General features: G+C 37.5%; 1 protein-coding gene across 2 annotated transcripts in view; it reads right to left on the reverse strand.

Annotated features, from left to right (window-relative positions):
* Positions 1–10,506: 10,506 nt before the first annotated feature.
* The window catches only part of LOC109014007, a 64,858-nt gene continuing 62,763 nt past the window's right edge, over positions 10,507–12,601 (reverse strand). For both annotated transcript variants that reach the window (XM_018996305.2, XM_018996304.2), the window contains exon 14: positions 10,507–11,045. In XM_018996305.2, coding sequence (XP_018851850.1) covers positions 10,872–11,045 — 174 coding nt within the window. In that variant the 3' untranslated portion in view covers positions 10,507–10,871. The remainder of the gene's footprint in view (positions 11,046–12,601) is intronic.

Raw genomic sequence — 12,601 nt, forward strand, 5'->3', positions numbered from 1 at the left:
TTCATGTTTTTGCGATGGACGACGGAATGCTGCCGATAAGGTTGCAAGCGGAGGTACACCCACTCACCCACTTCAAAACTCCTCTCAGTTCTGTGTTTATCTGCTTGATGCTTCATTCTATTTCTAGCTACCTCTAGGTTTTCTTTCAATATCTTGAGAATTTGGTCTCTTGTCTTCAATAACTGATCAACTGTGTTGTTGGCTGAGGTCTTCGGGACATAGGATAGTAGCCGGGGTGGGGGGTAACCATACAAGGCCTCGAATGGGGTAAACTTAGTTGTTGTGTGATACGTGGTATTGTACTACCACTCGGCAAATGATATCCACTGAGTCCACTTTTGTGGCTTCATTCCTGCTTAACACCGTAAATAGCCCTCCACACACGTTTGTTTAACCATCCAACTAAGGGTGGTATTCAGAACTATGATTTAGAGTTGTTCCCTGTAATGAAAACAAGTCTTTCCAAAAGGAACTTACAAAGATAGGATCTCGGTCAGTGACAATTGTCTGAGGTAAGCCATGAAATTTAAAAACATTGGTAAGAAATAAATTGGCCATGACAGAAGCGGTGTAGGGATGAAACAAAGTAATGAAATGACCAAATTTAGTCAACCTGTCAATAGCCACAAGAATAACATTTTGGCCATGAAACATAGGAAGTCCCTCTATAAAATCTATATATATGTTCGTCCATGCCTGTTAGGGATGGGCAATGGTTGTAGAAGTCTAGCTGGGCTTAGCAAGTGTCACACTCCCAGACTAGTTGTTTGATATCTTTTTTCATCCCTTGCCAATAAAAGTCTCGCTTGGCCATTTGATACGTCTTAAGGTAATCTGAATGGCCCCCAAATGGATGGTTATGAATATAATGCATCACCTTATTCTTAAACAAGGAACAGGGCACAATCACAATCCTCCCCTTCTTCAAAAGTAGACACTGATTTTCTCGATACCCTTTAGGTGCAAGTCTGTCCCCTCTTAGTTTCTCAAGGATTTCCTTTACTTCAGCTGACCCCTCATAAAATTCCTTCAACTCAGCCACCATTCGGGATTTGGAAAGGAAATCATGGCCAAATAGCCATCAATCATGGTCTCTTCTTCCATCTTTCGTGATAATGCATCGACAACGACATTTTCCTTACCCTTTTTCAATGAGATTGTAAAGTCATACCCCAATAATTTGCTAACCCACTTTTGTTGAGCAACCGTTCCCATCTTTTGTTCCAACAAGAATTTTAAGGCTTGCTGGTCCATTTTCACCACAAAAGATTGCCCCAAAATGTAAGGTCTCCACTTCCTTACCGCTGTCACTAAGGCCAACAACTCATTCTCATAGGTCGAGAGAAGGAGAGCCTTACCCTTAAGGGCCTTGCTCAAATAAGCAAGAGGCTATCCCGATTGCATCAATATTGCACCAACACTCCTTCCACTCGCATCACATTCAATAACAAACGGTTCTGAAAAATTTGGCAGTCTAGGTACGAGAGGGTTTGCCACTGCTGTTTTCAACTCCATAAAGGCCCTCATAGCCTCTTCGTTCCACACAAAAGCATGTTTTTTTTAGTAAATTTGTCAATGGTGAAGCTATCACCCCATAACCCTTGATGAACTTACGGTAGTACCCCGTCAAGCCTAAAAAGCCTTGTAGGGATTTCACAGAAACTAGGACATGCCAATCTAACATCACTGCCACCTTACCCGGGTCTGCCATTACACCCTTGTCACTTATAACATGTCCCAAATAATCCACTTTCGACACTCCAAACTTACATTTTGACAATTTCGCGTCAACTGCTTTGTTTGCAATATTTCCAGCACTATTGTCAAATGCTCCATGTGAGCTACCCAGCTCTTACTATATATTAGTATATCATAAAAAAAATACTAAGATGAACCTTCTCAACTAAGGCCTAAACACATCATTCATCAAGCCTTGAAAGGTTGACAGGGCATTGGTTAGCCTGAAAGCTATCACAAGGAACTCATAGTGCCCATCATGTGTCCTAAAGGCTGTTTTTGCCATGTCCTTGGGTACCATCTTGATTTGGTAGTATTAGGGGTAGGTAGTGGGGCCTCGCCCCTGCTGCCACGCCCCCCGTCTGCCCCACCCCATGTGGCAGGGCAGATCCCCTCGTCAGCTAGATGTGGGGGATGGGTGGCCTCACCCACATCTGGCACCCAGAGCAGGGGTGGGGCTGGGGCGAGATAAGGGTGGCTGCCCCGCCCCCGCTTATATATATATAAATAAAATTATGTATATATAAGTATTTATATATATATATATAAATCCCAAGCATGAAATAATGTCATTTTATGCCTAGGTTTTTTTTACTTAATAACAAATGACGCAATTTGGATATAGACAAAACGACGTCGTTTCATCATCTGTTAAGATTCTAAAAAGCCCCCTCCCACGACATAGCCCCTTCTCAGTTTTTGAATCTCTCTCTCTCTCTCTCTCTCTCTCTCTCTCTGTGCACGTAGCCTTCCATCTCCGTCTCCATCACCAAAGGTAAGAATCTTCGTTAAAGTTTTGATTTTTTGTTGATTTATGGTTCCAATCCGAATTAATTTAGCTTGATATTCTTATGGCTTGACGTTCTTATGGCTTCCAAATAGAAGTAACACTTGATTTCCATAAACATGTCTAGTTTATGCAATATTTTCAATCTTTGATGTTGCTCAGCATTTTAGATGCATTATGTTTTCAAACTTCGCAGTCTCATAAAACTGGCAATAGGACTTATTTGAACAACCATTATGTGTATTGTGTAGTCCTCAACCAAAACAATAGTATTTTCTGAATGGTTTTTTTTTTTTTTGAGTTCAACTTCAACTGGAACAATATTTTTTTTTCTTTTTGATTAATTTCATTTTGCAACTCAAAATTATCACTTTTTCATTTTTATCAAATTACAGTACTCCCAGTCTCCAAATTATCAAAACCAAAGAACTACTAATTTCTTCCAATTTGTACCATCTAATTTCTAATTGATCTGTTAACTGTAATACTCAATCGAGCACTTAATTATATTTCTTGTATTACTAGATTTTAATTACATGACATGTAGTATAAAAATTGAGTACTATATCATTTGTATTCGAAGAGCACGATGAAGTACTTTCATTAACATAATTAATGTTTGGATGTTAAGTTTGGCATGTTGCTATGTTTGTTATAATTTCAAATTTGTTGTTTGCTTGAGTTCATGGATATTCCGGTAGATTCTAGTGCGAGCTTCCCTTTCCAGGCCCAGGGTACCCCTACCTCTACTCCTACTCCTACTCCTGGCTCAACACCTACCTCTACGGAACCTTGCCCCATCCCTAAGCCCAACAAGAAACCTGCTTCCATAGCTTGGTCTCATTTCACCAAACTAGAGGGTGGTGACCAATGTTTTGAATACCGTACCAGACGCTGTACCGATCAAGGCACTGGAACAAAATATTTCGGTACCGGTACCATTTCGGGATAGCGTTTTGAGATAACATTTCGGAATAGTCGATATATAAATAAATTATATATAAAAATTATATTCTAAAATAATAGTCTATACATAAATAAATTATATTTAAATACATATATATAAATTATAAATAGTTTAGTCTGAATTGAGGGTTAAAAAATAAGCTTGTAGTTTAAAAAAACTAAAAAAAAAAAAAAAACACTGGCCGAAATATCGGCCGGTACGTCCGGTACTGGCCGGTATGAAATAGATATAGTACCTATATCGGCTGGACGGCCGGTATGAAAAATTTCGATCGTACCGGCCAGTACGGAACGAAATTCAAAACTATGGTGGTGACCCCAATAACCTCCAAGCCAAGTGTAACAACAGTGGAAAAATCTATGGATGCCACTATAGGAAACATGGTATCTCATAATTAAAGGTGCACTTAGAAGAGCAATGTAAAAAAAGTACAATATTAAGATCATTACAAGAGAAGAGCCAATCTAGACTAGAAATTGGACTTAAAAAAATGGCCGATAAGAGTAGTGGGGGTGCAACGTTGAGGGGGTGTACTAGGTATGATCATGATGAGTGTAGGAGACACCTAACTCCCATGGTCATCATGGATGAGCTACATTTTCAAGTTATTGATGTGAAAGGGTTCTAAGCATATTCTCACTATTTGGAACCAAGGTTTACTCTTCTTTCTCGCCACACGGTGGCAAAGGATGTAAAAAAATATTATTTTTCTGAAAAAGAGAAGTTAGGGGGTCAATTGGTGGGTCAATTTGTTTGCCTCGCCACTGATACTTGGACATCAGTCTAAAATTTTAATTATATGTCTTAACTATGTATTTTGTTGATGGTAACTGGACATTGCACAAGAAAATTAAAAAATTTTGTCGAATCACTGATCATAAGGGTGAGACAATTGGGAGGGCCTTGAAGGCCTCAATAAAGGAGTGAGGGTTGACACGAGTTGTTACAGTCATAGTTGATAATACCACGTCTGATGATGTCGCATTGGGATATCTTAAGACCTATCTTAGAGAGGCAAATAAGATAATCATGGGTGGTGAGTGTCTGCATGTGAGATATGCGGCACATATTTTGAATCTTATTCTCACTGATGTTTGAAGGATCTTCATGACTCGATTGCTCAGTTTAGGACTGCTGTGAGATGGGTGAGATCTTCTCCTTTGAGATTAGAGAAATTCAAAATTGTTGCGAGGTCTGCGGGCCTAACATCCAAGAAGGGCCTTTGTATTGATATGTCTACACGTTGGAACTCAACATTTTTTATGTTGGAGGCGGCCCAAGAATATAAGTTGGCATTTGCATTATTGGGTGATGAAGACATCCAATATGTAAAATATTTTGATGATTGGGAAGTTGTATCTATTTTCGTAAATTTTTTTAGGCTTTTCTACGAGGTCACCACGACACTATCTGACACTTTGTACCCTACATCACATCAATTTTGTCAGCAAATATGTAGGATAAAAAAAGAATTAGATGACATAATTGCTGGTGGTCACATTAGGCTGTGGGAGATGGCACTGATTATGAGGTCAAAGTACAACAAGTATTGGGGAGATTTCATTAGGGCTAATATTCAGTTATATGTAGCTGTTGTCTTTGATCCTTAGTTTAAGGAGGATGACATGGTATTTGGATTGGAAATTGTGTATGGGCAAGCATGGGTGGAACATATTGTAGTAAGCGTTAGGGAAACCCTTGGTAAATTATTTGATGAGTTTACCATCTTGCGGGGTGGTAATATTGCGGTACTTACACCTACCCCCCACTAGTTCCAGAAGTCGAGGTTGGAAAAAATATAGATTGGACTGGGGTGAGAGGTTGGAGCAGACCCCTTTCGTCCGAAGTTCTATAGAGGCTCAATCAGAGATAGACAAATACTTGGCAGCGGAGCTTCAACCATTTTCACGAGAGGTTGATATATTAAGTTGGTGGAATGTAAATGTCGTGAAGTATCCCATCTTTGGAGAGATAGTCCAGTTTTTTGGCCATCTCTATTAGCATTGTAGCCTCAGAATCGGCCTTTAGCACCGAAGGGCGAGTATTGGATTCATTCCGGATTTCATTAGCTCCTACTACTGTGGAGGCTTTGATTTGCACGCAGAATTAGATCACGGAGATTCCAATTCATATTCCAAATGTTCTTGACTATGAGGAGGCCGACGTCAAGGAGGATGGTGGTGATCAGCCTAGATCTGGTAATCGTGGGACTTGAATTTTATTTTCTTATTTTAATTAATTTATTTTCGTTTAATCGGTATTAATTTCAAATTTAATTGTTACAGTGATACATGAGACGGTGTCTACGACTACCTCTGATGCAGTATGACTTTGTGTGTATTGGACCCACCATTGCCATGGTTTGCACAATTTGTCCCTTAATTGTGTTTTGCATTTATAATTTTATATAATATTTTAGTATCTAATTATTTTGTTTGTATGTTTTTTAACTTTTATATTCTCAATATACATATGCCGAATCCTAATTCTAAGGACCCAATGATCTATGCTCATCTTCATCCCAATGACCTAATTTCATCTTAGTTAGTACTTTTAATATTTAATATTTTAAATTTTTGTTTATTGTTTACAATTTTATAATTCTAATTTGTTTTATTTTTAACTTATTAATATTGCAGGTTTGATAACTTTTATGATTTTGATTCTCTGTCTCACAACAATCGACACAACTCAGTTTCAGTGAACTCACTGCCAGGGGCGGACCTACATTGATGTAAGTATATGATTTTTTAAAGATGTCGTAATATAAAGATAATTTGCACGACAAAACATTTTCAAAAATCTTACTTAGTACTTAGTTGTCTAGGTTTCTTTTAATTTTTCAACAATTTTTCATATTCACACTTATTTTTTGTCATTAATAAAATATCACATTCTCATTTTTTTCACATCTCATAAGAGGCAAGAAAAATCTTGGTCTCTTTTTACAAGCTATTTGGTAAATCTTACAATCTCATTTTTCCTATTTACTTACACTTTTTATTTCAAGTCTTCCACTAGCTAATTTATTAATTTGGATTAGTTTTGTTAGTAAGTACATGTGTACTACCATCGAATTAACAATAAGGAGTGAAGGCAAAGATAAAACCACATACCTATTTCTTAATTTTTATCGTTTGTTTCAACAAGTCTCATATACCTATTTCTATCTTCATTTTTATCGTTCACTTGAGTCCGATGAAGCTCAAGTAAAAGGTTCAAATTGGTGGCTTGAATAATTTAGTTATTCCTAGATAACTAGCTTATATGGATAATGTTAAATGTTAGTGACACACTTTGCTACATTAAATATTAGTTACTGTTCACTCTATATACGATACACTTTGCTAATCGCCCCCCCCCCTCCTCCGGCCAACCAAATTCTAGTTCCGCCTCAGTGGTACTACCACAACCCTTTCTTTCCCATGTGCCATCTTCATCTGATCAAATGAAGTTTGATCTTAAATTTGCATATATGAGCAACCAAAGTTTGCCTCTAAATTGAGCTCAGATTTTCTCACTCATAGGGTTTCCCATGATACCCATCAATGCCCCTTCATGGGCATATGCCCGACCCCCATTCCAAACAAGAGTCGATCTTATTTTTGCCCATATGTGTTAGTATTTTTAATAATTTCTTTTCTTTCCTTTGGCTTTTGTAGCCGTTGGTTAACGGGCTTGTCTTTATTATGGCCTTCAGTTTTACTTTATTGTTTTTGATTGTTAAGCCCTTATTACATCTGGACGTTGGCGCCATTAATTCTTTTCCCCGTTATGTCCATTACGTCCATAGTCATTCTTTGTCCCATTTATATATATTTGTTTGATCTCTTGGTACGGGTGTGGCATATACTTGAAAAAAAGTGAGATAAGAAAAATAAACCTAGAGAGTATATATTTTTTAGAGTATTTCCAGATAAAAGAAATGTGTTCTTTTGGTAGAGCTTTGAGCTCAACCACTTGTGCAGAGTTAGTTTTGGCTATACGACGATCAGTTGGACTGTTGTATCCTAGAGGAGTCAAGTCAAGAAGAGTTCTGATGTACCGGTTAATTTGAGACTTCGTATACCGCAGAGGGCTTGAATCTCCTTAAAGAGAACAATATTTCCATACCTCAGTCCAAACTGGTTTCGTTTGAATGTTAATTTCATTGTAATTTTTATTATATTATTGTATATTTCACTAAAAATATGAACCATGATTGCCCCTTCGTGCGTGTGCCCCATCCTCATGCAAAAGCAGCCAATCTTATTTTCACACATGAATGGACAAAGTTAGCCAACAATTTAAGTGCACTCAAAGAGGTTTTGAATCTTGATAGAACGTACCACCAAGGCTCCATACGTATATATGCTGCATCCCCATACCGAATGAAGTTGGTCCTATTTTTGCATGTGTGAGTAAAGTTTGTCTGCTTGTCGTCAAATTATGCATCAAGTTTTTCGCTCAAAGGTGTTCCAATCGTACCATCATGCATATGCTGTATCCCAATCAAAAGGAATCATTCTATTTTTTACACATAAGAACGAGCAATGTGATCAGTTGCAAAATTGAGTTCGACTTTTTTGGATCAAAGGTATTTCGATAGTACCAGGGCTACTGCATGCATAGGCTCCATTGTCATGCCAAGTGGAGTCGATCTAGTTGAGTTTTTAGCTCGAAGGTATTTCCGATGGTACAACGATATTGTCCTCCTTCTCTATGGATACGCCCATCCCAATCCATGCAGAAATGGTCCAATTCATTTTTTACAATGTGTATACATAAAATATTGGGTTGTGAAAGAAATGGGTCAAATTATCATTATTGACAAATAGCGTGAAAGGTCTTAACACATGATTGCATGCACGGCACACGCTAAAGAGTATGTGAGGCAGCACCATGCAATTAAACATGTTGAAATATTTGAAAAATACACAAGTGGTGAGTTGACATAGAAAAACGAGTTCAGTGAAAAAACCTTTAGTGTATTTATAAAGTAAAGTATATAAGTTTTGCATACTCTTTCTAAAAGAAGAAATTAATACACGTTTAGGACCATATGAGAAAACTGTTTCTAATAGTGAATCCTACTTAAAAAAAAAAAACTGCACAAAACTTGCAGACCCTAAAATTTTATCAACTATTAATCGTACTAAAATTGAACATAGATACAAGGAGAGCCTTCAGATTCCACTGACCTCACAGCAGGTTGGAAACAAATTTGGAAACTGAATGTGGAAGGGAAAGTTAAAATATTTCTATGGAAGTTAGGCCAAGACATAACACCTATTAGGGTGAATCTGGTTAAGAAGCAGATCAATGTGGATAGACTATGTCCAATATGTGGAAGGGAAGATGAGACGTCTGTACACATCAGGGGCGGCTCAATACAAATTGAGGCCTAAGGCTAAATTTAAGTGATCCATTCGTAAAAATATAAATTATTATATGGAATAATTTTTAAAATTTTTAATAAAATAAGATTTTTTGAATTTATATTTAATACAACATCGTAAAATGAGGCCTCAATGCAAATTTAACCTCAATTTAGCAAGATCTTAAAAAAATTATTTAAAATATAAATAATTCATTGTATTAAATATTAGATTTAGTATTATGAGGCCTTGCACATTAAAAAATATAAAAATTATTTAAAATTTTATTTAATACAATGGTTTTTATTTTTATTTTTTTCAACATTTAAAAAAATACCTCATTTTTATTTTTAGAGGCCTTAATAGAGTAAGGGCCTTAGGCAATGACCTAAATGGCCTTGCCATTGAGCCGGCCCTGGTACACATTGTATGGAGTTGCCCTGCAACATTAGATGTGTGGTCTGGAATTGGTAGTCCAATACAGAAATGGGGGTGTCATGAAGTTAGATTTATGGACTTGTGGCAAAAGCTAAATGAACTGTTATGTCCAGAAGATCTAAGTGTCGTGGCATATGGTATGAGACTACTCTGGTTGAGAAGAAATTCACTCTTTGAAGACAAATTTGAGCATCCAAGAATAATTATGCACAAGGCCAGAAAATGTCAACAGGATTTTAGTGCTGCATAGGAACAACTCAATGCTAAAAGGTACCAACATGCATCTGCTCAAGTTGTCAGTCAGTGGAAAACACCAAATGGTTTCATGTGTAAGGCCAATTGGGATGTGGCACTGGATTTACAGAGAAAGAAGATTAGCTTGGGGATCATAGTCAAGAATAGTGAGGGGGATTGTCTAGCTATGTTATGCTCAACTTTGAAGGGTTTGATACAACCAGTAATTGCAGAGGCTGTGGCTTTGAGGAAGGCTTGTGAATTTTTGTGTTGATTTGAGAGTGTCACAAGTTATCTTAGAAGGGGATTGTCAATTGGTGGTCAAACATGTCAATTGTAAGGAGAACATAGATACCAGCTATGGCAGTATCATTGCAGACATTCAGAGTTTGATGTCTGAGAGGCCTCCATGGATCAGCATTTGTTTTACCTATAGAGAAGCTAATTCTATAGCACACATGTTAGCAAAGTTGGCTTTGTCTTTAAATGAGGATCGAGTTTGGATAGAAGAAGTCCTGTTCAAGTACACAGTTATGTAATGGCTGAAAAGTTTTGTAACGACTCTGAGTTCAATGAATGAACGAAAAAGTGAATGGTTTTGATTGAAAAAAAAAAAAAGACGTGAGAATGCGTGCTGCTAGGTTTTTGTAGGTGACAAATCCGATAACTTGAATTAATTGATTAGTGACTTCAAAATCGATTCTCTGGAATACAAAAAGAGATTGTTGGAGAACACGCCAAACTAGCAATTATCAATTATCTTAAAAGCTATATATATATATATACATACATATATATATATATATAATTATCTAATATTTTAAGACCCTCCATCATGTAGACTAAAGTGTTTTTAATCATTATAATTAGGTGAATGTTTATTTGTTAGTATAGTGGACATGAACTAGTATTTCTAAGTGTAAATTGTTATTGAAAACAGTACATCTAAAAAAGAAATTGGATAAATTTATCTAAAGCTCACGATCAACTTATAAAACCCAAATCATGATACAATTTCCAACGTAATTTAGGTAGTGTAGTACGTTTACATACAATGGTGGTTTGGAAGTCTAGCGAGTGGCTCTCCCTCACCAAAAAATCAGTGAAATCTTTAGCATAATCACTAGAACAAGTAAGAATCTCTGCGCTCATTTAGACCAGGACCAACATAATATCACAAATACGGTAGATGTTGAATGGCATTACGGAGGCTTGAAGGATTGCTACAACAGTTCCCCCACACCAGTTGGACGCATCTACCCTAATCTGTCTAGAGATTACTCCTTCAAGAATGCACACCCTCTGATAATAACGAACACAAAAGGACCAGCACTTTGCACATATAGATCCCCTATCTACTGCTCATCACAACTGGCATGTGATTGCAATCATCCGAGTAATACTCGTTATAATTAAGATATGCCCAAAAACAGGAGAGCCCAAACTCCCCATGTTTAGGTGACTTCAGATAACAAAGATGCAACTCATTGAGATTTTTGTTGAATGTTTGCTTTATGGCAAGCACCTGCAAACAGAAGGTCAAATGACTGTTTCTTAACAAAAGCTCAAAAAACACTTGACAGAAAACCAAAGTCGTTTCAATATTATGCATATTTTCCAAATTCATGACAAATAATGAATTCAATGTCACGAAGATGCATTGGTTCATTGTGGTAAGGATTGAGATGTGTATCACTGTTTATGCCGTTAGCATGCATGCACAAAGAAATGCATCAAACATGTGTTTAGCTACTCCATGGAGCAAGAGCTCTCTCTCTAATTCAGCAGCCTTATCCGTAGCTCTCTCATTGAAACCCTCGCTCTTGCCCAAAAAGTCAAGCTTGGAAGAGAGGGAGAAGCCCCACAGAACCCTCCCCTCTCTCATGGGGGCACTTGAGCCCCACGCACCACCACTTTCTCCTTTGCTTCTCTTTTTAACTATTTTTTCTTTGTTTTTGTCGATTTTTGAGTGTTTTCTCAGGGAACTTGGAGAATAAATCTGCACCAGGCCACCATCGAAAACCACCCTTGTGCCCACCAGGGAGATAACCAACAACCTGGCTGGCCCATCGGGCCTCCCAGTCAGATGCCTTTTTTGACCTGCGCATGTGCCACCCACACGCACTGTCAAGTTCCTCCACACTTAGCGGCCTTTTGTGTCCTGCTTTTCCATGAATGTCATGCTCCTTTTTCCGGCAACTTGAGTCTGGTGGTCTACAACATATACTTCAATTGGGATCTTCCAGAGTGCACTTCACAATAATCCCACACTGGATTGTGAAAAAAGAAAAAACCCAAGCGGTGGCATCTTCTTGGCTCCATGCCAAGAAACATGAGGCCGACTTTTCTTGGTCATTTCCTATTTGTTTGTTTCATATTTCTTGCTCTGTATTAACTTGTTTGGGGTGTTTGTTGGGATTTCCCTCAGCCATCATCTGTACCATCTTTTAGTTTAATGTTATAATTTATCTTGTCCAAAAAAGAATCCATCCAACAAGCACTTATTAGCCGAAATGGGATAAGACATGCTTAAGAACTAGCAGGGTTTCCCTGTCAATCACGAGTTCTGGGTAATATGGCGAGTGCGAGTGCGCCACCAAATTGGATGGAACTCGATTGTCCGCATGAATGAAGGAAATTATTCCCCTTCATTTATGAACCCTTAGCATTTTCAAAGCACTCAGAGCTGGATATTTAATACCGGAACAACTAAAGGATTTCCAAAATGCTAAGCGTTAATTCCTTAGCATCCTCGTCATTTAAGTAAGTTTAGTAGTGTTAGCACTATACGAATATCGCTAATGCACTAGTGGTACTGCAAAATTTATAACAGAAAATGGGTGGATTAAACACTTAGGCATGCTTTGGAATATCAAAGAAAAATACATGATTTTTCATATCTACACTTTCAAAAGAATCCAACAATGTTTAATGATGAACATAAATAGTCATGTGAGATGTGAAATATTCGACATTTTGATTTAAGCAGCCATATCAGAACATAACCAGCATAACTAATGATGGCAAATGCTTATTTTAGCAAGAGAGAGAGAGAGAGGTTACATGGTGATTAAAACAGAT

The sequence above is a fragment of the Juglans regia genome, chromosome 14 (assembly GCF_001411555.2).
Source record: "Juglans regia cultivar Chandler chromosome 14, Walnut 2.0, whole genome shotgun sequence".
Classification (NCBI taxonomy): domain Eukaryota; kingdom Viridiplantae; phylum Streptophyta; class Magnoliopsida; order Fagales; family Juglandaceae; genus Juglans; species Juglans regia.